At 37.3% G+C, this 23647-nt stretch overlaps 7 protein-coding genes across 13 annotated transcripts; 4 read left to right on the forward strand and 3 right to left on the reverse strand.

Moving 5' to 3' along the window:
* Positions 1-121: 121 nt before the first annotated feature.
* Positions 122-664, reverse strand: LOC110749367 (putative pectinesterase/pectinesterase inhibitor 26). The gene has a single exon (XM_021949461.2). It carries the CDS (start codon positions 662-664, stop codon positions 122-124), a length of 543 nt encoding a protein of 180 aa, XP_021805153.1.
* A 417-nt stretch (positions 665-1081) lies between these two features.
* Positions 1082-2989, reverse strand: LOC110749366 (uncharacterized). Its single transcript, XM_021949460.2, has 3 exons — positions 2769-2989; positions 2106-2173; positions 1082-1984 (listed from the first exon to the last, which is right to left on the reverse strand). The coding sequence occupies exons 1-3, from the start codon at positions 2866-2868 to the stop codon at positions 1211-1213; spliced, it is 942 nt and encodes a 313-aa protein (XP_021805152.2). The 5' UTR covers positions 2869-2989; the 3' UTR covers positions 1082-1210.
* A 146-nt stretch (positions 2990-3135) lies between these two features.
* NBS1 (nijmegen breakage syndrome 1) lies at positions 3136-9300 on the forward strand. 4 transcript variants are annotated; one of them, XM_088245104.1, is made up of 14 exons: positions 3136-3308; positions 3634-3687; positions 4133-4394; positions 4536-4624; positions 5885-6015; positions 6410-6456; positions 6568-6676; positions 7069-7155; positions 7299-7464; positions 7748-8100; positions 8549-8610; positions 8705-8806; positions 8887-8977; positions 9067-9300. In XM_088245104.1, exons 1-13 carry the CDS (start codon positions 3272-3274, stop codon positions 8939-8941), a joined length of 1554 nt encoding a protein of 517 aa, XP_088101230.1. In that variant the 5' UTR covers positions 3136-3271; the 3' UTR covers positions 8942-8977; positions 9067-9300. The 4 variants fall into 4 exon arrangements, with proteins under 4 accessions (XP_088101230.1, XP_021805147.2, XP_088101231.1 ...); XM_021949455.2 differs by having other exon boundaries at positions 9088-9300; XM_088245105.1 differs by having other exon boundaries at positions 7751-8100; positions 9088-9300.
* Positions 9301-9407: 107 nt separating this feature from the next.
* Positions 9408-10683, reverse strand: LOC110749365 (NDR1/HIN1-like protein 6). Its single transcript, XM_021949459.2, has one exon. It carries the CDS (start codon positions 10543-10545, stop codon positions 9766-9768), a length of 780 nt encoding a protein of 259 aa, XP_021805151.2. The 5' UTR covers positions 10546-10683; the 3' UTR covers positions 9408-9765.
* A 945-nt stretch (positions 10684-11628) lies between these two features.
* LOC110749418 (nodulin MtN21 /EamA-like transporter family protein) lies at positions 11629-15156 on the forward strand. Of its 3 annotated transcripts, none has more exons than XR_002525607.2 (6): positions 11629-12545; positions 12643-12765; positions 13457-13606; positions 13911-14082; positions 14249-14320; positions 14527-14615. XR_002525607.2 is itself a non-coding variant. In XM_021949531.2 (6 exons), exons 1-6 carry the CDS (start codon positions 11820-11822, stop codon positions 14627-14629), a joined length of 1335 nt encoding a protein of 444 aa, XP_021805223.1. In that variant the 5' UTR covers positions 11637-11819; the 3' UTR covers positions 14630-15156. The 3 variants fall into 3 exon arrangements, 2 of the variants coding, with proteins under 2 accessions (XP_088101041.1, XP_021805223.1); XM_021949531.2 differs by having other exon boundaries at positions 11637-12545; positions 14260-14320; positions 14527-15156; XM_088244915.1 differs by lacking the exon at positions 14249-14320 and having other exon boundaries at positions 11630-12545; positions 14527-15156.
* A 1660-nt stretch (positions 15157-16816) lies between these two features.
* Positions 16817-19692, forward strand: LOC110749307 (Myb/SANT-like DNA-binding domain protein). Of its 2 annotated transcripts, XM_021949388.2 has the most exons (6): positions 16817-16957; positions 17296-17405; positions 17619-17964; positions 18056-18149; positions 18253-18758; positions 18958-19692. In XM_021949388.2, the coding sequence occupies exons 3-6, from the start codon at positions 17629-17631 to the stop codon at positions 19519-19521; spliced, it is 1500 nt and encodes a 499-aa protein (XP_021805080.2). In that variant the 5' UTR covers positions 16817-16957; positions 17296-17405; positions 17619-17628; the 3' UTR covers positions 19522-19692. The 2 variants fall into 2 exon arrangements, with proteins under 2 accessions (XP_021805080.2, XP_021805081.2); XM_021949389.2 differs by lacking the exon at positions 17296-17405.
* A 941-nt stretch (positions 19693-20633) lies between these two features.
* On the forward strand, positions 20634-23452 carry LOC110749320 (two-component response regulator ARR2-like). The gene is made up of 6 exons (XM_088245911.1): positions 20634-20739; positions 21189-21344; positions 21480-21779; positions 21929-22014; positions 22187-23131; positions 23244-23452. Exons 1-6 carry the CDS (start codon positions 20634-20636, stop codon positions 23277-23279), a joined length of 1629 nt encoding a protein of 542 aa, XP_088102037.1. The 3' UTR covers positions 23280-23452.
* The last annotated feature ends 195 nt before the right edge of the window (positions 23453-23647 follow it).

Below are 23647 nucleotides of genomic sequence, written 5' to 3' on the forward strand. Positions count from 1 at the left end.
CAAATTTGTATTAAATTATTTAATAATATTGTCAACAGCATATTCCATCTCTGATCAAAAGTGGTGCAGTGCAGTGCAGTTTGTGAAACAGAGTTAAGTAAGGGAGCAGTTTATTGCTAGTCTACTTGAGCAATGTGGAGATGGCCATGCAGTTGCTTGCCAGCTTACGCAATGTAACAACATCGTCCTCCTTCAAAGGCAGCTTGGAGCCGGGAGACTCGGCGACAGCATCATCACAAGTACCAAAATAGGTAATCACTCCGCTAAGCCTGGTTTGTAAAGTGCCGACGTCGCTCGCGGCAATGGCCTCACTGGCACCGTTGATGTCATCTACGGCAGATTCGTAGACTTCTTGGCATACTTTGATCGACGACACATCTGCTGGCGATGTGGAGGGATTGCTGGCCGTCTTCTTCAACTGGCCGAGGGCCTCTTGGGTGAGGTCCAAGCATGCCTTCATCTCTATTTGAAGGACGGTTGTAGGGTCGGCATTGCCGTGTAGGTTAGGAAGGACGGTGCTGGAGCAAAGAGCAGAGTTTGCAGTCTTGGCACAGATTTTTTCAACAGCCGGATCCGACTGCGGGGTTGGGCGTGATGAGACTTGACCGGAAGAGATGGATATGAGGAGGACGAGGAGGAAGACCCGGCTGTTGATGAGCTCCATTGTCTCTTCTCTTCTCTTTACAGGAGGAGGTACAAGAGGAGAGACAATTAAGGAACAAGAGGTTAGGGAGAAGGGGAAAGAAGGTTGTTTTTAGATGATTGAGCAAACGAGTTTAGCACATTATATATACCAACAACAATGGCATTTAGGGTAACTGCTTTTGGAGAAATTAGGAGGGCCAACTTTGGTAACAGCTTAGCGGTTGCAATTTCTGGTACATTTTATTCATAGTGTGTTCTTGTTATGGGCGGTCCGGAAATTTATCAGTTATAACCAACCAGCACATACCGTATGGTGTACAGCTTGTAATTTGCCATTTTTCTTGTGCAATACCGAACTCTCTCTCTCTCTCTCTCTCTCTTCTTTTTTTTTTCCATTCTTTTTCTTGTTAACTTTAAATAAGCTTCTAAAAACACCGATTAAAAAAAGCTTCTAAAAAATTTGAAAGACGAAATACAAAAAAGGCTATACAGAGCAATTAGGCATTTTGAAAAGTTTATTTTTTTCAGACCTCATCAGTGATATCAAAAACTGAACTAGACTTTTTTACCTTCGAAGCTGCAAAGATATTGCAGGGTGTTCCTTACTTGGAGAAATCCCAAGACTATATGACGCCACAACAAGACGCTTTCCAACTTCAGGTTTATTAAGCTTATATCTTCTTTGACCATAGCCAGTTGGCGACGGTAAACATACCGGCTTTGCAGTCCTTTTGGCAGAAAACTGGGTTAAGGGGCTAACTTGTATGCTCGAACAAATATCATCTGCTTTAGTCTTCAAGTGTTCTTCAGGCCAACTTTGAACAACTCTGGATGTAACAGACCTTGTAGGACTTGAAGGAACGCCATCGTCACTAAGATTTGAAAAGTATCTGTGAATAATGCCGGATACAGATACTACTTCTGATGAAGTATGAGTGGGCTCATCTATCATTGATTTAGATGCACAATCAGGAAATTTCTCCTTGTCAATTTGGACTCTATTCACTTCGTATGCTGAGGAGATTTTCTTTCTTCTCTTCCTTATCTTTGTAAAGTAGAAAGGTCTTCTGAGCTTTCTGAGTAAAGGGTTGTGGCATCGAAATAATTTTTCCCTCAATATCCTTTTACAGTGGCCTTTTGTGTTACTCTTAGCAGTGCTTGTAACAATATTCTCTGGATGCAGAGGATGAGTAATACTAAACTTAGGTAAACATGGCCTATTGCAATCACTCAAAAGTCTTGCTTCCACATGAAGAAACCATGTTCCTTTCACTCCCCGGAAAGCACTCTTCATCGGCACTGAATCAGGCAGGTGATACAAGCATGATTTTCGCTTGACCTATTAAAAAAAGTAGAAGCAACAACCAAAGATTGATGTATGAGGTCAAGAGCTAGAAGAAATGAAAGAGTAGCAGAAGTAAAAATCACGCTGTGAAATAAAGATAATTAAAACAATTCACCATCAATCTGGAAACTCGGATCTCTCCTGAATTCCAGAAACAATTGAAGTGCTGTGTCTCAAGTTTCCCTGCAAAACAGATTTGGCAATGAAAACCATTGCGTAAATGGAGCAAGGCAGATAATAACAGGATGTTACAATCTGCACTAAGGTTCAATAACTTCATCACATCATCAACTAGAAAAGTAAACACTTTGCTCTGCTTTGTAGAAGATTGTGTAAATGTAATGTAATAGAGTGTCCGATCTGTCTGATACTGAAAGGGCCCGAGAAGCTAATGCCAAATAGAAAAAGCCTGAGAATCCTTAACATTATTTGATCAGGCATGAAAAAACATATGCCATTGCCAACAAAACCCACCTAGCAGCTAAATACTACAATGCGTCACCACTAGTGAAATCACTAATAAGAGGGAAAAAGAAGGTAATGCCCAAAGAACTAGACTGGACGTTTCAAACAAATCACTACCCAGAACAAAAACAAGAGATATGTGAAACAACAAGTGCTTGTGCTTCTACAGTACAAGTACAAAAACATATCAAACAAATACAAGAAAAATGACACTCAATCAAACAAAGGAGAGAGACCAAAATCTGCAGTTTAAAATGCATAATTGGAATGAAGTTTACTTTTATTCCTAATGTAGTTTTTGTTTTTTGCTTACTTTTAAAGTCTCTTACTGTGATATCTGGTGAGACATCCATGGCCATGCGAGTGCCCAAGTTGGTGTTTACGAAAACTGCTACTTCCACGGTCAAAGCCATTGGCGTCTTAGGATTTAGGAGCGGAAGAGAGGAATATCGAGAAAAGGAGGGCTGTTGAGTGAGAGTGCGGCGGAAGAGAGGAGGTACGCGTTAACGCAGGGGTGATTTTGAAAAACTATCCCTTATGTTTGTTTGTACCCATATAAGTTGGTGTATGTAACAATTTGGCCACTAACTTTTAAGAATTTACAATAATAATCTTTAAAGTTACAGATTTTTAAACTATTTGACGGAAAACTATATGAACGTGAACTGTTGTTCCAAATTGTAACTCGATGAGAAGTTTAGGTTGTGCAACTTCCCTTAATACCCTCGTCTCATAAGCGCTGCACCTTAATATAACGCACCGGCAATCCGTCGCCATCCTCGGTCAGTCTCATCTCATCTCCGATAAAAGGAAACCATGGTTTGGGGTTTCTTCCCCGACGACCCTCTCTCAGGTAATATCTTCATCTGTTCTTTTCTTTTTTCTTTTTTCTTTTTTCTTTTTGGCGCCTTCTGCTCGTTGAAATTGCTTTGTAACTTGGCCCCGCCGGGAAAATGAAACCAAAAACCAGGAAATTGAACTTGTTATATTAACTTCTTCAGCCCTAAACTATTAACTTCTTGTAGCTTGTCGCTTCGAAAGTAGTTGGGAATGTAGAGTAGAAGTTGTCATTGACAATGCGTATTTTAATGTTTCTGATGCTTTAGGTTCTAGTAAATCCCTATGTTTTAAGTGTTTAGTTCGCATCAATGTCTAACTGGGTTAGCATAATATGACAGGTGAAGATAAGTTCTATATCTTCGCAAGGGGAACGTACAAAGTGGGTCGGAAAGGTACTTACTTAACTGACATTTTATATGCACCAGTTACTCTTTTTGTTGAGTACATATTGTAGATGGAAAATGTGTCTATATTCTGTGATTATAATCATATAATCCAGTTTTGTATAGTTGATTCTTCATTCCTTGGTTAGGCAGAAAGAAGGCAACACTTACGCTAAACACCTTGGGCTAAAATCCAATTATCCTTCAGAATGATTTTCTTTCAAATTCCAAGCTGATGACCAACCACATAAGCATCTTCGATCTTACCAATGACATTTTTCTTTTCTTTTGGCCATGAACTCCGTTTTGTTTAATTAATTAGTTTCACACCCTCTTCTCCTTTCCTCTCCTCTCTGACAAGACCCCTTCTCCTAGTATGCTTATGTTACTAAATTTTTATATTTTTCTATGTGTGGCCGATGGTTTTAAATCATCACCTTATGCAACCTTGTAGGTTGTGATGTAAATATTACTAAAGATAAAGGAGTTTCTCGGGTCCATGCGGAAATAGTTGTTGATGCAATGATTTCTGCCCCCCTGCAAACAAAAGCTTCTATTCTATCTTCAAAAGTTCGAATTAGAGATTGCTCAAAGTATGGAACATTTATTAACAAGAACCTTACATCGATGGAAAAGATTCATGAGTTACCGAATAAAGAAACATCACTAAGAGAAGGGGACTTGGTTTCATTTGGTACTGGCAATGCAATCTACAGGTAATATAACTATTTTTCTGAGTTTGCTTTCTGCATGGCATCAAAGAATACAGCTGTTTGTGGATGCTATTGCATAAGACTTGCACTGCAATGATTTCTTCCGTATTGATATGCTTATATCTTGTAGCACAAATCTCGCAGATTTTCCTTTGTTCCACTCATTTTCTTTGCGTGCTGCTCGGATCCAACCCAAGTGAATCATGCCCTTGAAGATAAACTTTCATCATTTGGTTAGTGACTAACGAGAAACATAGTGCTTACCTGAAAATATTCATGCCCCCGTATGTTGTTTTGTTTTCTTGTCATAATATCATCTGAAATGTCTCTTGGTTGCTTGTCATAATTTCATATGTAATTAATCTTTCCCTTATAAGGTGATCTAGTCTGTGTGGGGTTGTTCCTACTAAGATTGTAAGGCCTACTGCACATTGGAGTATTTTGATGTTAATAACCTAAAGAAGAGAGGGTAGGGTGCTTCTGATTAGGTGTGCCATGTATAATTTATTTTATTTTATTTTATTTGTTGGGGTGAGTGGATGGGTGGATTTATGTTCTCCACTGAAGTTTCTTGTGTTCTTCCAGGTTGAGTTGTGGATGTGCTTTTTGAGGTTGGAGTGGTGGTTTTGTTCAAAGTCCAAATTGGCACATTGGAGGGCTGATGTAGTACAGCCCGTAGGTATTAGATTAAGCACTTAAACAATAGAACATAGAAGAATATAAGAGACCGAGGAGAAGAAATATAGATCGAAAAGACGAGATAAAGGGCAGAAACAGTAGAACAAAGAAGAATATCGGGGATCGAGGAGAAGAAATATAGATCGAAGGGACGAAATCAGAGAGTTCTAGGAAAAGGTTTACTCAACATTCAAATTTGAATTTTAAACAACTACAAGGGGGTATTTATAGCAAACTAAAACCTAGACATAATAGGATAAAAATCCCTTGCTTAAAGGGAAATCCTAACCCAAATAAAATAGGAAACTTAAAACTAGAAATCTGGAAATCTGGAAAAGTAGAAATCCTACTAGAATTGGGAAAACTAGAGAATCTAGGAAACTAACAAATACATTAGGAAACTAATAAATTTAGGTCATATGCGTCCTGCATCAGGGGCCTTTATGCAGTTTTTGTTGTTTGTGGTTGGAGTGGAATAGGAGAACTTTAAAGTGGATCAAATGTTCTTTGTTAGAGTTAAAAATCAGCTGATATCTTTGTTCGAATACTCTCATAGGAGTTCTTACGCATATTTCTTTTTTTTTTTTGCTTTCCTTATTGTTTTTCATTCTTTTTTGCCTTATCTCTTGTATGCTTAGGTTGCACCACCTTGGTAATTAGGATTATCTTGACTTATAAAAGAGAAAAGAAATGTTATTAGTTGATATGGTTAAGTTGCCAGTTTACCTATTGCTTGTTAAGTGATGTGTTCTTGTCATATTATTAGGGTGTTATGGCGGTGCTGTAATGGTTACTAACTATTATGTTTTCATTAGGTGCTCATATCACTTATCATCTGAGTCAGGAGTGCACACATGTGCTTGTTGACCAACTCATGCCGGTAAAAGAAGATATGCTGGATGCTATTGTGGCGAAGAAACCTTTTGTTCTTGGTAGTTGGGTTGAGGTAGGCCATAGTTTAAGATCATGCATTGCTTTTGTTGGGTGAATGATTGTGCTTGAAGTCATTGAACTTTATTTTTTTTTTGGTTTCTTTGATTAGTTTATTGTGATACATGGGTATTATTATGGACTGGTAAGACTTGTTTTACCTTTTTTTCGGGTCTAAAGACTTGTTTTACCATAAGGTAGGAGTTCTTGGTTTATATACCTCTTCTAACTTTCATCAGTTATCGTACTTGTGGTGCTTACTAAAGTTTAAATTGAAATGGTGGAAGATGGAGGAGGATATAATAAAAGTTAAACCTAGAATTATCTATAACTAGGTTGATGGAAATTTTTTAATGAAACATAATTTTATTCCAGTTTTTTATTGTTACTAATTGCTGCGGTTTATTAAGTTTCTTGCAGAAAAAAACATTCGCACAGAGCTTCCTAGTTGTGAATCGTGAGTGTTAATTATAATCTTATTTTGGATTTAACTTTGCTTCATTGAGTTACTTGTATATCATCAATGGTTGTTCTGATAAAAGTATTCTTTCTTCTGTCCTGTAATCAGCTTTGCTCCAACACTAACATTTGAAGGAGTATCAGTCAAACTTGCAGACCCGAGAACTCGTGAGAACTGTTTGGAAGGGTACACCTTTTTGTTGGACTCAAAACCTGTGGTAAAGTTTTGATTTCTTTAAACCTTTAGAAAATTTAGAATCTTTTTTCTGAATTCAAATGAGTTTTAACTTTTATTCCTAATACCATTGCAAGAGGAAATTATAATTGTATAACAATTGTATAACTGTTCATAATCTTTTATATTAGAGAAATTTGTTAGATGTTCACAAGTGTGCATTCAGCTGTTGACAAACTTACATGCAAACACAAATCAGTCTGCACTGAATGTTTTATTACTAAAGTGTGATTCTAGAAGTTGTAAATGGTTTTGGGTGATGTAATGGATAGTTTTGTTGCTCACTCAAAATTCATGTTTGAGAGATCAATTCTTGTCTGTGAACTGAAATGATTGCACTACATGCTGATCTGTTGTATTTTTGTTCTTTCACAGTATAAATTCATGAATCGCTTGCGGTCCTTACTGGAAGTGAGTGGTGCGAAGATTCTTTCGATTGATGGGTTTAATTTGAATAGCCAAGTATGATTCTATGTTTTACATTTTGGTTTACATCTGAACTCTGAAAAGAAATATACATTCAACACGATCATTTTCTCTGGTTTATTGTGATACTACTATTTGGTTTATTATTCTGAATCTTGTTGAATGTATATTCCTTTCAGAGCTCAGATTGCGTAGAAAATGATCGTGTTGTATGTGTTATCCCGGAACAATCGTCAGATGATTGGTTCAATAAGCTTGGTTCACTATTAAGAGTGAATGAGACTGGCTTAATATCTGCCATTTTAAATGGACGGCTGGATCCAGCTATGTTAAAATCACCTTGTGGTGAGTATTCTTGTTATCTTTTGGATATATGTGTCAACTGATTAAAATTGAAATCCTTCTAGGTTACCTTGCTCTCACCTTAAGTATAGCAGCCGTTGTCACTGAAACAGTACTGCTTTTCCATTTTCTTTTTCCTGCTGTTATTCTTTGTATTGCCTCTACACTAGTTTCTTTTTTCATTGAAGTGCAAGAATATTATCCACTAGTGAAAGAGGCAAGTACATGTGTGCGTGTTTTCGTTCTTTTGCAAAGGTAATGCAGCTGATTCTGTGTTCTTCTGCAGTAGTTGTATCATCTTCATGCTCCACAGATGAAACCATGGTAGCTGATTCTGATACGGAAGAAATAGCCACTTCAGTTTTAGCAACTGCATCTCTTGGCGCCAAAGGAGTTGTCGAAAATGTACCCCATGAAATCTCCATGAATTATGCAGCTCCTAAATCTGAGGATAGCTATGTCATGAGCTGTCGACGCAGTAGTGACATATCCACCGTAAGAGGCAAGCTTGATGAATCTGAAAGTGGAAATGTAGATATTATTTATAGCCAAGATTTGATTGTGCGAGATGCAAGCATACCTTGTACCATTGCTCCTACTGCAAACCACAGAGTTGTAAATTTCAAACGCTTCAGAAAGGTAATGATCTAAGCTTTCTCAGTTCCATAGGATATTGTGCAGTGAGGTTTCAATCTGTCACATATCGTTTAATATATATTTCGGCATGTCAAGAGATAATACATGGTCAACTCCTGTTTATGTTGTGTAGTTTTAAATAAACCTGATTTATGTTGAGGTTTCAATCTGCACTAGTCTTTTAAATTTTAAATTTTGGCGTGTTGAGACATCATCAAATCCTGTTTATCCTGTGTAGTTTTTAATTTTTCTGATTTATGCAGTGGCTAAGACAATCCCAATTCTCTTAAGATAAGCCTACCAGTATTTGGCTTATCCGAGGAAAGGCAGCCCAATGATCTCGTTTTGCATGTTACCTTTAAAAGTATTATGCACTTCGTCTTTGTTGTCCAGCTTTCAAGTTGGCTGATTTATAACACAATTTATATGTAATTGTCTCGATATTTTGCAGGCAAATATTCAATCTGGGAATAGCTTCAACAATATTATTCCATTCTTAAAGTACCCATATAAGTAAGACCCATTTTACCAATCCTATTCAATTTATTTATGATGTTTAGAACATCACCAGGTGCCCCATTATCTATGCCATGTTTCTTGATGATAGAGATTCTGACTATGGGGGTGAGGAAGTGCTAGAGTCTGTGAAAGAAGAGAAAAGGAGAAAGCAAATGGAAGCCGTTTCTGAAGAATTATTTAATAATGAAGGGTAATGCTTCTCTTTTTTCTTTCTTTGGCTAATTAGAAGAGGATATGCCTGAGAACTTACAATCTGTTTCAATGATGTAGGAGGAGTCGTCGTGGCGTAGCTGGTTCTATTCGTGGGATTCTTAGTCATGGTTAACAATGTTGAACTCCTAGCCCAAAAGAAAACAGAAAGGTAATTTGCTACATGATTGTATGCATGTATTCTTGTGTGTATGTATTTTTGTGGGTATGGCTAGCAACCACACAACTAAGCGCATTCAGGAGCCTTCGATAATTCTGCAGGGAAATGTCCATTTCGGGATGAGAACCAGCCGGGAAGTGTGATCTGCCTGTTGGCCAGCGTCGCATGTATTTGCTATCTTGTATATTTTTCTGATATCAAAATTGCTATATATATATGTATTCCCCGTGTACGTATATATATTTTACTTCAGATAATTTTTGTATGGTTCATAATACCCTTTGATTATCATCATGAACATTTCGGTTCATTTATATTGTAATGCGTAAGTTTTTCGTTAAGGACAGTATGTAGCTTACTGGTGTAAACTTAAATTTAAGAACAAAGAAGGAAGAAATTAATAAACTTTGAAAGCCATAAATTAATAGACGAAATAAAATAAAACAATATGCCTGAATATGAAAGAATACAAGTATATGTATATAGTATATACAAAGAATACACCAATTCCCCAACCAAGGGACTAGTATAACTTATTAACCAACATTTATATATGTATATGTAATATATAGAAACAGATTAATCCTTCGCTACTTTCAAAAGAGCAGCGGATAAAATAGGAAAAATCTTTAGTAATGAAGAAAATAAATGTGAAATGAAGTCAACACAAGATGGGTAGCGCCCACGGGACAGGAAGAAAAGAAGCTCTCTCCCTATGATCCTCTATGTATGTATGTAGCCTGTAAGCCTGTAAGCCTGTAAGCCTGTAACGTGAGAGATTATAGCCTAAACCTGAACTTACAGCTACTGCTTTGAATTCTAATATCATTATTCGCGGAAAGACTGTCCACCAACAACCTGCACCTCACCAAGAATTTGACCTTGGGGAGCTTCAAGCCGCCCAGCTTAATCCTCACAGGTTGCCTGACTCTGAGAGTCAGCGGAACATTGCCCATCTGCTGCTGCTGTTGATTGAGGGTGTTGAGTAGGCCGCTTGCATCTGGGTTCTGTCCTGTGAGCGGGACTACAAGTTGAGTAGTGTTGCGGTGACCCTGGTAGAATTTTGGCAAACCTCCTTCACAGAGCTTAGTGCCTGTGTACCAAACACTCAGGCGGCTGCCGCCTTCGTAGTAGATGCCGATCTTCTTGTTGGGGTTTCGCGCAGTGATGCTGACGTCGAAGGTGGCCGACAAGCTCTGATCATCGTTGAGGTTGAACTGGGTTATCTGCAGTTTGTCCACCGTGAACTTTGGAAGCTTTGGTCGGAAAACGAGGAATATAATTCCAGCAGTGATGGCAACCAGAATGATTTGGAGCAAGATCAGGCTTACAGTCCAACAAAGGCACCTGCATAAACAGCTCCTCTTCCTGCGAATGGGTGGTGGCTTGGAGTGCGTCACCGGAATAGTCCGCCGTGGGAAGGGAGGATACTGCTCCTGGTGATGATAATCAGCTGGATCACCTTTGTCCGATTTTGAGGCTCCATTTGGTACCAAGGGTGCCTCAGCTGCTGCTGGCGGTGCCTCTACATCTGGATGGATTCTTTGGTGATCTGCCATTTGGATGATATTATAAGAAGAGTTAATCACTTCCCTTCAATGTCTTCCTAGCCGAGCTCCTCCTCCTTTCTCAATATATAAGACTTGTTTGAGGCAGGCAGCTTTCAACTTTCAAGGCAAGATAAAGGTCGTAATATTAATATATACACATATATCACACGCCACGCGTTCGAAGAGCTTCCTATCCTTGACTTTGTAGCAGCTTTTGTATACTTGTTGTTGTATGATATTTATTGGGGATGCGCTCCTTCCTCCTTCCTCCTTCCCTGCCAAATTTTCAACAAACCAAACGTCTGTGTACATACATATGCAAAATGTACGACTTTAAGCGCCAACGGAAGTTTCTTGCGTTGCTTATATTTATAATTAAAAGCAATTTATAATTAAAAGCAATGCGTTGACGCGTCTCAGAATACTCCATATGTTAAAACACCTTTAATCTAGAAGACCAACAAAATATTTGTTTTCCTGACAATATCTTACTTTTCAACTTTTCTTTAATTTCTTAATTAATATGCTTTCTTTTGTCTTACGATACTAATATACTATGCTTTCTTTTGTTTCATTATTGCAATGCAAAGTTAGTGTTTTTGTTGAGAAGAAAAGTTTAGATATTAATCAGTCTATACAAAGTCAGATTTAGACAGTTTCTAATATTTAAAGAAGAAAAAAAACCTAACCAATCAGGAAGGTGCTTAGGTTAATGATGACCATAATAAGGTATAATTCATAGAAAACTTCAACAGAAGGCTTGTTTTTCATAATATATAATACGCGTCATTTGATTTGAGATCCCATTACCTACCCCACATGACTGTGTCATCCAATACGCAGCCAATTATAATTGTTAATATTGGAATTAGCCTCATCGCGTTTAATCTAGAGACTTTTGCACTCATATCATAGGTTAGAGGTGTGAATTATATTTTTGGTCTTTGCTTTAGTCCTCATTGTTTTCATTTTGACCATCTTAATCGTGTGATTTTGTCTTTCTTTTAGCTATACCCTTGTGTTACAGTAAACAGAGATTGTGGAAAAACAGATTAGCAAGATTGTAATTTCTAAACCCTTCACGAGGGAGGGATCGTCGAAAAATAGGTAAAAATAGGTTGGAATTTAATATTTTTTCCCCGCCTAAAGAAATGAAAGAAGAAAAAGGTTTGGATATTTGTAAAGCGGTAGACACGTGGCCACAATTTGGCCCTTTGGGTAGACGAGGATTTTCTTCTTGGTAGACGAGGTCGCTGGAAAAATATAGAAAAAGAAAAAGAAAAATGGGGCGGCCATGCTCCTCCTCAGTTTCAGCCTTTTCTTGCGGCGGCTGCTATTACCAATTTTTCTACAACAACCACCCTCCTGCCTCTGTTGATATTACGTGGCCGCCGAGTGGGTGTATCAAAAAACGAAACAATGTCCCAATCAGAGCACTCTGTCCACTGCCATACTATTCTTCTACTTGCCTTGCTATTTCTCCATACAATGGAAAACCACCCAACAACAACTGTAACTACAAGTCCCTCCATAAATTTATTGCCAATTGTACCCCTTCTACTGGTACTGGTACTGAGTCTACTGACACCGGGCTCCAAGATTCGTCGTCGTTTCCCGCCGTTGATTGTGTGGGGACAGGCCAGGACGTAGAGTGCGCGGTCTCTTCCTCATCCTCCGAAGAAACTCAACAACAGAGGACCGTTGGAGTGGAATTGATACAACAACAGCTGCTAGAATGGACAGTATTGGTCTCTCCCTTCTTCTTTTGGGGCACCTCTATGGTGGCAATGAAGGAGGTTTTGCCAAAGGCTGGCCCTTTCTTCGTCTCCTCCTTCCGTCTAATTCCTGCTGGCTTTCTCCTCATTGCGTTCGCCGCCTCTCGAGGCCGCCCCTTTCCATCTGGCCTCACTGCTTGGCTATCTATTGCGCTTTTTGGCCTCGTCGATGCCGCTTGTTTTCAAGGTTTTCTTGCTGAAGGTTTGCAGAGGACATCTGCTGGTCTGGGCAGTGTAAGTTTCCCCTTTTATTTGTACATAAAAAGTGGCGCATTTCTAGTCCTACTTACTCTTCTATTTATAATGAGTCATGACCATTAATTTGCTGCAGGTTATAATTGATTCACAACCTTTGACGGTGGCTATACTTGCGGCCTTGTTCTTGGGTGAGTCCATTGCGTTCCTTGGAGCTGCAGGGCTTGTTCTTGGTGTCATTGGACTTTTACTTCTTGAGGTAAATCTTTTCTTTTCTTCCATGGCGTTGTCAGTTTCATTCCATTGGCTTTTGATTACTCTAGCCAATGCTTGCTTATTGCGATTTCCAATCTTGAATTCACAACTTTAAGTGGAGACCAACAACATGTGAATTCACAACTTTTATTTGGTTGACAAAGACTGTTTTTTTTCCTCAACGGAAAATGCTTCCCAAGCGTGGTGAATGTTTTGCCATTATCAACTGTTAATTCTTTATGATGTATTATTAATTTGGCATTGCTCGATAGAGAAACTTCCCTGAATTGGTAGTTCTAATAGTTATCTTAAGCTCCTCTGTCAGATGCAACCGTAAGGCCATAGAAAATGTTTGGTTAATTTCTTCATCATGGATTTTAATGGGGGTGATCTTGTGAGGGAACTTTGGGGGAAAGTGGAAGAGTAGAGTGAGATTGTTGATGATGCCAGAATAGTTTAACTCGTGCAGTTAGGTTTCAAATATAGCTTTTCTGAGGTTGTAGTGGGAATATTAGTTGGATGTCAGCTGAAAATTCGCTTTCATGTTAAGTGCTATAACAGAGATCTTAGCTTATGAAATTATGTATGTAATTGCGCACGCTTTCATGTGGTTGTTATCTGAGAAAAAGGGATCTGCATGAAACCTATTGTATTGCCCCTTTAGGTACCATATAGTCCTAAGCTTTATTCTCCAGGCACCTTCGCTGTCTGTTGATGGAAGCAACTTTTCATTGTGGCAAAGTGGGGAGTGGTGGATGCTTCTCGCAGCTCAGAGCATGGCAGTTGGCACAATCATGGTGCGCTGGGTTTCCAAGTACTCTGATCCGATTATGGCAACTGGATGGGTAGGCAGTATCAACTTACCTATTACTGACATTATTTTCTGGGTTTATCTTATAATTGTGTATCACAGTTTCAATACTTTGATAGTTATTTCAAGCATTATCACCTTCTTCAATGTATAAATCTAAAATGGGATGTTAAATGTAATCAATGTTTGAAGAAAGTTTTAAATCGCTCTCTTTGTGTCTGCTGCTTTATTTATTAACCGATTTTCCAAAGCCCAACTTTTATTTGACAACATACCTCTCTCCTTATATAATATCTCAAGAACACAGAGCTTAGCGATGAGTGTGTTTTTGGTTGCAGCACATGGTTATTGGTGGTCTACCCCTTGTTATAATCTCCATTCTTAATCATGAAAATGCTGTTAGTGGGAGTCTAATGAATTTCACAGAAAATGATGCGTTGGCACTCCTTTATACATCCATTTTTGGAAGTGCCGTCAGCTATGGTGTATACTTCTACAGTGCAACAAAAGGTGTGCTCAAATCTTTTATTATGTATAATTTGTCTTTTCATTTTATTTTCAAACCTTGTGATTCACTTTTACTTATATTTTAAAGATCTTTACAGTCAAAATACATTTCTTTCAAGAGCTATTTGTTCTGCCTTAGTCAATTTGATTCGCGCTATAAATTGTATAGTTGGATTTCAGGTAGCCTGACAAAGCTCAGCTCCCTTACCTTTCTGACCCCAATGTTTGCTTCTATATTTGGGTAAGATCATCCATACACACAGAAAAAGAACAATAATAAATAAACTTGCTGTGCTGTCAACTGTCTAATATTTGTTTAACTATAAATCTACCAACTCTACCAAAAAAATAGTTTAGCAATGAAGCAAATTTTAGGGACTTTCTTTTTTTATTTTTCTGATAATATATTGTACATGCCTGCTAGTGCCTGATAGGAACTAACTGCAGGTATCTATATCTTGGTGAGACCTTCTCACCCTTGCAATTGGTTGGGGCCATCGTTACTATTGTTGCAATATACATGGTCAACTATAAAACCACTGTGGAATGAAGCATTAGTCAACAGGGATGCATTGAACATGTGAACGAGGAGAGGTAGTTAGGTTGATTGGCAAGCTGGATATTGGCCCTCTCAAATTTGCAGCTTGTGTTCTATCTTCTATATTAAAAGAAGAGTTGTGAAAAATATACATCAGAAGGGAAAAAGGACAGAAATTCGGACATCTTACCGTGCACTAAAGTAAAGAGAAAGGGCCGAATTGTTGCAACCATAGCATTTGGTTGCCTCTTATCTCACTGCCATAGCCACACCCACGCCACATGGTACGCTTGTATACTCTGGCTGAACTCAGAAGCTGCAATTATGAATTAGTCATTTGCATGGAAATATTGTCTTGGTAAAGATCTTATTTGTAAAGGAGAGAGATTGTCCATATTATTTGTACAAAAGTGAATGAGTGTATGTTGTATTGTGAATTTCCCCCGTGAGATTGAAATCGTTAATACTTTGGGTGTTCCCTCTGACAAATGGAAAACTGGGCAGGCAAACAGTGTAAATGATTTCGGATTTGATTGCTTTTTGCATGTGCGATTCTAAAATAATTGATGGTGCAGATGATTATAATTCAAGCTGGAAGAAAGATGTGAGATTTTATTAGAACACTACATTAGTAGATTTGGAAAACCAACTAATGTTTATAACCCAATGTCATATTGGTTGGGAAAAAAGAGTTTCTAAGTATAACATTACTAGTGGGGTTAATTACATGTAACAATTTAGTACCTATGTTTTAAACTTGATAAAAACAAACCTAAAGTTACAAGTTGTTACATCATTAGTCAATTTGTCCCTCAATCTATTAAGTAAAGTGCTTTTTTTTTATGACGTAGCACTCGATAGATCATCTTTCTACTTACATGGACACCAAATTAATGTTATTTTTTCCTTCTCTATATCTTATTTAGGAAGGGTTAGGTCTAGTTATATCGTACTAAATTAAGATCGAAACTCTAATTGTAAAACCCTAGGTTGAGCTACATGAGTATCCAAGCCTAATCGAGTCATAAGTGCCCCATAATAGTATTGTGGTTAGGGTTTGAGGCTTGAGAAATGTTTGGGACTTGAATTTAGGGTTTGGAGGCTCAAATCCATTTTCGGAAATTAATAAATAATTTTAAAAGTCCACAAAATTATTTAAGATAAGTAGATATAATTAATTAATATTTATTAAGTAATTTATGAATTTAATTAAAATACTTAAATATTAATTACTCATTAAATAAAGAAGAATTAATATAATTAAATCAGGCAAAGAAATTACTTAATTGCAAATATTAAACTAAACAAACTAGTTTTGTATATTAAAAATAAAAATAAAAAGTCCACAGGTAATTTAAAATAATTAATTACTATTTATGAAAGTAATAAATTAGTAATATATTTAAATCTATATATATAAAGCAAAAGGCAGAGAATGGTGAAACATTCAAAATACCAAAAAATGCCCTTAGTTAATGCAAACATTAAGAATTTAAATTATTAATTAAATGAGGATAATATGGTAAATTCATACTTTTTCATATTTAAAAAAATTAAAATTAAAAGAAAAATCAGATAATGGATCCTATTTTTATGGAACACAACTGCCCATTATCTTTTTTAATTCTAAAATAAATTTAATTTTTTTTAAAAAAAAGCCTCTCGCAGGCGCGGAAGCGCGTGTAGAGAGGCTAGTACTAATTATTCACTAAAGAAATAATAATTAAAACATAATTACTAATTAAACTAATTAAAAAATGTTAAGATATTACTTCCCATTTTATACAGTTTAGCCGGGCGGCTATACTTTCAAAATATTCGAATATATTTCAAATGTATACCCGCGCGGCTATACTCTTTACATATTAATATATTTTAACAGAACAGCCGATCGGCTATACCTTTAAAATATTCGAATACACATTAGAGCGTACGGGCGGCTATACTTAAAAATATTCTATTTATAATGTATAGCCGCACGGCTATACTCTTTAAAAAAATCGCCGCCTAGGTGCTGTGGGTCCTTTCAAATCTAATAAATAGTATAGCCGTGCGGCTATACTGATTAAATATTATATTTAATGAGTGTAGCCGCGCGGCCATACTGGAGTACTTTTAAATTTTTTTAAATAAATAGTATAGCCGCTCGGCTAGACGCTTTAAATAAAACTTTTATTGTTATCCGAACAGAGTGGGGTTAGTATTCGAGCGTTGTTAGGGTTGGGGTTATCCTACTATTCTAATTTCGAACAGGTTACAGCCTTATTCAGGAAAACCCTATCCCTGACCTCGCGCAGAAACGCACTCTAGCAGTCCCAGATCTGCCAAATCGATTCCGAGGTTGGTACTGACCAATTCTGCTCTCTGGTTCCAATTGTTATTAGTTAATTTTATTCTAAGAATGTTTTTTTCTTTTTCAAATATCATTATCATCGGTTTTAAAATATTGGTTCTTGAATGTCTAAGTTTGATGATAATGATGTTAAAAATTCATACTTTGTGTATATTTAGGGGAAGAAAAATAGACAGGACCTCAGTCGTGATTTTTTATAAAAAGATTAGAATGAAGATGGCTCTGTTTTTCTCGCTATTGCGAATGGAGATGATATATGAGTTAATGGAATTTTTATGATCCTAATAGTAATAGTAATGGGGGCCTGTTAACATTTTGAATGCAGTGGAATTTCGCAAAGCTTGCTCTGGATTTCCGGTTTTGTGCCCCATTTCTTTGCCCCTCAAACCTACAAACGCAGTGTTCCCCTGTTTTATTAACTTATTGAGGAGAGAGGTATTATGCTTTGATACTGTAGGATGTGTTTAGCTTAAAGCCTTCATCATTTTCCGTGAAATTAATCTGAAACAATCCATTGAATTCCTCACTAGTACTTCAAGGAAAGCAATTGGTATAACAAAATTCTCGTCTTATGCCTGCCTCCGCCAAATGGCTTGATGCCTTTACCCTTTAGTGAATTTTTGTGCTGATTACACTATGCTCCCTCAGTTGTAGCAGCATGGGTATCCGAGGCCGAACTGATGGTGATCGCCTGAGAACAGTCTGGACCCCTGAAATGGATCGATATTTCATTGATCTCATGTTAGAACAAGTTTGCAAAGGAAATAAATTTGATGATCATTTATTTAGCAAGCGAGCATGGAAGCATATGACATCCTTGTTTGATGCCAAGTTCAAGTTTCCATATGAAAAAGATGTTCTGAAAAATCGGCACAAAACACTAAGGAACTTGCACAAGGCTGTAAGGAATCTCCTTGATCAGAGGGGCTTCAGTTGGGATGAAATGCGACAAATGGTGACTGCTGATAATAATGTCTGGGATGAATATATCAAGGTGCAAAACTTAATCACTTCAACTTTTTATTTATTTTAAATTTCCTTTTCTCTCTTAACCATGTCAAGTGACTTACAGATTATGGTTTCAGGTACATCCAGACGCACGGTCATTCAGAATAAAAACCATCCCTTATTATCGTGATTTGTGTTTGATATACGGTGACACAGCCATCGAAGAGAGAAGTAGGCGTTGTATACTTGACACAAATGTTAAAAGTGAATTAGGATTAGGGGCAGTTGATTTGTTGGGAGTTCTTAACTCTGCTTCTGCAACTGTTGATGCCAGGTGATAATATTCTCGAGGAGTCATCACATTCAGGTGAGAATAGTACAACTGCAGCCACACAGCCAAGGAGAGTTAGTCAGGGAACTGCCGAGACTCTTCAGGATATCATGGTTGGTGAAGATTATGGAGTCACCATGCCAGCAAAGTCTTTTGATGATGTGGAGCACGCTATGACAAGTGTTCCTGGAATCACCACAAATAGTCGCTCCAGAACTTACTGGCAGCCAACCATGGACCGTTATTTCATTGAACTTATGCAAGAACAGGTGCGGAAAGGCAGCAGGATAGATGGTGTTTTCCGTAAACAAGCATGGATGGAGATGATTGCCTCATTCAACGCGAAGTTTGGCTTTAACTATGATATGGATGTTCTTAAAAATCGATACAAAACTCTGAAAAGGCAATATAATGTTATAAAGAATCTACTTGAATTGGATGGGTTTATCTGGGATGATGTGCGCCAAATGGTGACTGCTGATGATTATGTTTGGCAAGATTATATTAAGGTGTGTATCTATCAAGTGCAGCATGCTTATTCAACTGAAGACTGTATTATTATGTATTGCCCGTACATAACATTTCCATTGAGTTCTATCTGTTTTCACATAGGTTGAAGTGTATAAATTTTACCTGTTTAGGATCTCCCAATATAATCTTGTTTCATACTCCAGAGTTTGAAGAAAATATTGGTATGGTAACATGCAGGAACATACTGATGCACGGCAGTTCATGACCCGGCCTGTCCCATATTATAAAGACTTGTGCATGATATGTGATCCAAGTGTTGACGATAGAGACTCCTATTCAGGTCAAGATGTGGAGCAAGAAAATCAAGTTGAAGGCGCCAAGTTGTGTGGAGCATTAACTAGTTTTCTGTCTCCATCTACATCAGTTTCCACTGAAGATGAAGATGGTGATGTGCAGGAGTCAACTCCTATGTGCCAGAAGAAAAGGCGTCGACTAGAAAACTGCTCAAATGAGGCTCATCCAAAAAGATCACGAGAAGAAGATGGTGGCATGGCTAGTGCTCTTCCTGAGATGGCATCTGCAGTATCTTCGTTATCAGAGAAGAAGAGAAATGATGAGAAGTTGAACTCTGGGTCAATTGAAAGTGCGGTTGAAGCAGTACAAGCATTACCAGACATGGACGAAGACCTTGTGTTAGATGCATGTGATTTGCTAGAGGATGAAAAGAAGGCAAAAACATTCATGGCATTGGATGTTAAATTACGAAAGAAGTGGTTGATGAGGAAACTTCGATCACAATAGGGTCTTTCCAAAGTTGTATATTTTTGTCGAATAGCATAGATTTTTTCTTTTAATGGTAAAAAAAAATAGCATAGAAATGGAAAGGAAAAGTAACATCAGCTATATGCTTTCATATGAAATAGTTTGTTTGGAAGAGTATTGGAGAGAGAAAGTGGAAGTGGTTATAAGCAAGTGCTAGAAGTTTGCCATCTTCTTCGTAAAATTTCTAGTATTATTATAAGCAGCGCAGCCTAATTTACCACAATAATATCGTTCATTAGTACTAATACTCTCTCGACACCAGCATCATCTCTCAAACGCGGATATGATATGCTGCTTCTAAAAACTGCTGGGGGAAGAAGCAGGCGGCATCAATTAATGAATTTTCAGATAACCCATACCACCATAACTTTAACAAAGCTCTTGACTTACCCCCAACAAATAAAAATCAAAAGTTGATTAGCTGTGGTTCCAGACCTTGATAAGCTAATTATACAGCTAATGGCTGATTATGTGGCATTTTGCCATGTTTTAAGCCGTTTGTCAAGTGAATTGCCCACAAGTTAAAAATAAAAATAAGAAGGTTTGGGTCTACGAAGAAAGTTTTTTTTTAATTACTAGAATTCAATATAAAATGATAAATTTGTGGTTCCTCCAACCTTGATTGACAAGTCACAAAACAAGACATTTTCATTTGTACTTCAATTTGGCTTGTGCGATAAGCAGCGGCGGCAAAATAGGAATCAAAAGTGGTAGGTTTTTTGTGGTTATTTAGGCCAAGCTTTCCGAAAGGACTTGTATAAAAATGAGCCAATCAGTTGTTTACAACAGGTACTTACTACCAAAAAAAATTAAAATTGAACCAAAGTACATCTAATCATAGCTTTAGTTATCCTTAAATATAGTACAAACTCATAAGATATTTTAATAAACTTACTATTGCTGTGAACTTTAAATATTCTTTTATATATAAAAAAATTCAATTTTGGCTAGTAAAGATTCCTCATGGTAATATATATGGTATATACATATGTAGTATATTTGTTACCCCGTAAATAACAGCAGACGAGAAGATATATTTCTTATTGAGATTGAGATTGAGATTGATTTTCTTCTGTGACAAAAAACCCATAATGGAAGAAGATGAATTTCCCATTGGTTTAAAGATTGTTGTTGTAGATGATGATGAGACATGTCTCTTTATATTAGAAAGGATGCTTCAGTCTCTGAATTACCAAGGTACATCAATTTCGTTTTTCATAAGTCCTTCTCTATTTGAATCAAACTTAGCACTTTTATGATACTAATTAATCATATGCTTTTGCCAACTTACAACATGTAGTTCGATTCTCTTTCTTTCTAATTGTCTGCTTCCTTGGGGTGGGAGAATCGATGGTATATATATACATATGTTGTGATTATACCAGTAGGGTTAAAGAAGAAGGAAAAAGGACCAAGAATTTAATGGCGAACTTTTTCTTCATGATGTGAGTTGGAAGTTTTAAACTTGTACAAAATAGCAGAGACCTTGCCTGAATGCATTCGATCATGCCCTAAGGAATAAGGGGTTTCTTCAAATAATTTTGGAAACTTTTAAATTTTAATTTGTTATAAAAGGAAGTAATTGTCGACGGCCTAATTCACTTCCTTGTTAAACTATAGTATTAAATAAGTTGATATATTTTCAGTTACCAAATGCCGGAATGCAGAGGAGGCTCTATGTATGCTTCGAGAGGATAAAGGCAAGTTTGATATAGTGATTAGTGATGTGCACATGCCCACCATGGAGGAAGGATTCAAGCTCCTTGAGACAGTTGGTTTGGAGATGAAATTGCCTGTTATCAGTACGTACATTATATATATATATATATATATATGAAACCCTAGCTAGCTACATGCGCATTAATTGTATATCGAATTAACCTAATGCAATGTCAATTTGAATTATTAATTATTATATGTGTGTACTACTCTTTCAGTGATGTCATCAGATGATAATCATGAGACGATGACGAAGGGCATCATTCATGGTGCTTGTGATTATTTGGTGAAGCCGTTCCAGAGGACGGCTCTTAGACTGATTTGGCAGCATGTGGTCCGCAATAGAAGAAACAAGGAAGCACTTGCAGTTGCAGAGCCCAAGTCATGCGTTTTGGTGGAAGATGATGATGATGATGATGATCTTGTTGCCTCTCCAGCGAAGAAAAGAAGACGCCTAGTTTGGACAGCACAGCTTCATCATCAGTTTGTCACTGCTGTGAATCAACTTGGGCATAAAAGTAAGTACTACGAATGCTTTACCAACTAATTATATACAAATAAAACGATCATTATAACCAACTAATTATATATATATCACATTAATAATGGGTACTATTATATTAATTCATTCTTGTTTTTGGTGTCCTGTATTAATTGATATATGCAGATTGTCATCCAAAGAAAATTTTGGATCGTATGCAGCAAATGGGTGCTCGTGGTCTTACTAGAGAAAATGTCGCTAGCCACCTTCAGGTATATATATATATATATGTGTGTGTGTGTGTGTGTGTGGTCATGGATGGTTATCCTTGTAATAAACATTAACCTTGTATCTTCGCTTTGCACAGTCAGTTTATTCTTTATTAATTGTCGTGAGCTGAGGTAGCTAAACGAAGAAACTCACATAATATACTACATGATACAGAAATACCGCATCCATTTTAGAAGGCAAAATGAGGCATCACAAAATCAGAGAAGACAATCCACATCTACTATTGGTTCTAGTTCTAGACAACCAAATTTCAACTTCTCATCTTCATCGAATGAGTTGATCAGACTCCAAGATTATGCCAATTCAGGACAAGTTCCATTTCAAAGTTTCACTACTTTTCCACAAGTAGCTGGAGCTGGAAGTGAGAGGCCAGAACCCAAATTTGGCATGCTTCTTGCTGATCAAAGAAACCTCCCTTTGGACTCGAGAACGCTAGGCGAGCCAAGATACGAAATGGAGTACCAATTAAGCAACAGTAGTCCATTACAAGCAAATTTACAATCTGAAATTCCAACCACCATGGACCTAAAACACCAACTTTTGTTACACGAACAAGAAGAAGAAGAAGAAGCTCATCATCAAATCTTTGGAAACAGGGGCTTGGAAATAACTAGTGAAGGTACGAGTATTCAGAAGAACTCAACATCCCTAGGGGCGAGCTCACCTAGAGTTGATGGAAATCAGAGTCACCATTTGACGTTGAAAGACATTGCACAAGCAATGCAGATGGTAAATGGAACTGTGCCTGCTGCTAATCATGATATTGGTCAAAGTCAGACTAGTCTGAACCAGGATGTGACAGAATGTAATGCTAAAACATTCTATCCCACAACACACGAGAGTATACCTTGGGGAGAACATTATAATTTCTACATAAATGAATCTTGTTTTGGCATCCCTACAGTGGAGGAACAGCATTATAATAAGGACATGGGAAGTATTGTTGATGAGCATTCCAATTGGGACAAGTTGTTAGTTGATGATTCTCAAAGGTTCAAGGCCGGAAGCTGTTCGTATGATCAACCAAGTTTTGAGGCTTTAATTTATGCGCAAAACCATGTTGCTATCGATGATTACATGCCAAGACCATTCATAGAGGTTGGTTTGATGCATCATTAGTTATGTGTGACTTTCTCTGTTCTCTTGGTAGTTGGTACATGCTGTTTCTTTTCTGTAATGTTCTAGATTTCTTGTTTTCTCCTATTTGCAGGAAGGAACTGGGCTGCCTGTGCGATATCAAAGATAATAGGGATTCTCAATGCATTCTGCTGCTGATACTCATGAACACTACTAGTCCATTAATTGTTGTATGATGAATTGCATTATCTTGTGGACGTTTTCCCTCTCTCTCTCTCTCTCTCTCTCTCTCATTTTCGGAAATGAGCTCTTCATTTCATTGTTGCTTAAAGACATGGGGATCCTGTATAATAGCTTGTCCTAGAATCTATAGATTGAGGATGAGCTCTGTCTTACACTCATATTCACTTGTATAGATATTTTGTAAAGACTCTTGCATTAATTAATTATCACAAACTTGTGTAACAACATGGCTCCACTCTACAGTAACATTGATGCCTCTTTATTAGTATTACACAGTTGATAAAGGGAAGCATT

The sequence above is a fragment of the Prunus avium genome, chromosome 8 (genome assembly GCF_965620075.1).
Source record: "Prunus avium chromosome 8, drPruAviu1.hap1.1, whole genome shotgun sequence".
Classification (NCBI taxonomy): Eukaryota; Viridiplantae; Streptophyta; class Magnoliopsida; order Rosales; family Rosaceae; genus Prunus; species Prunus avium.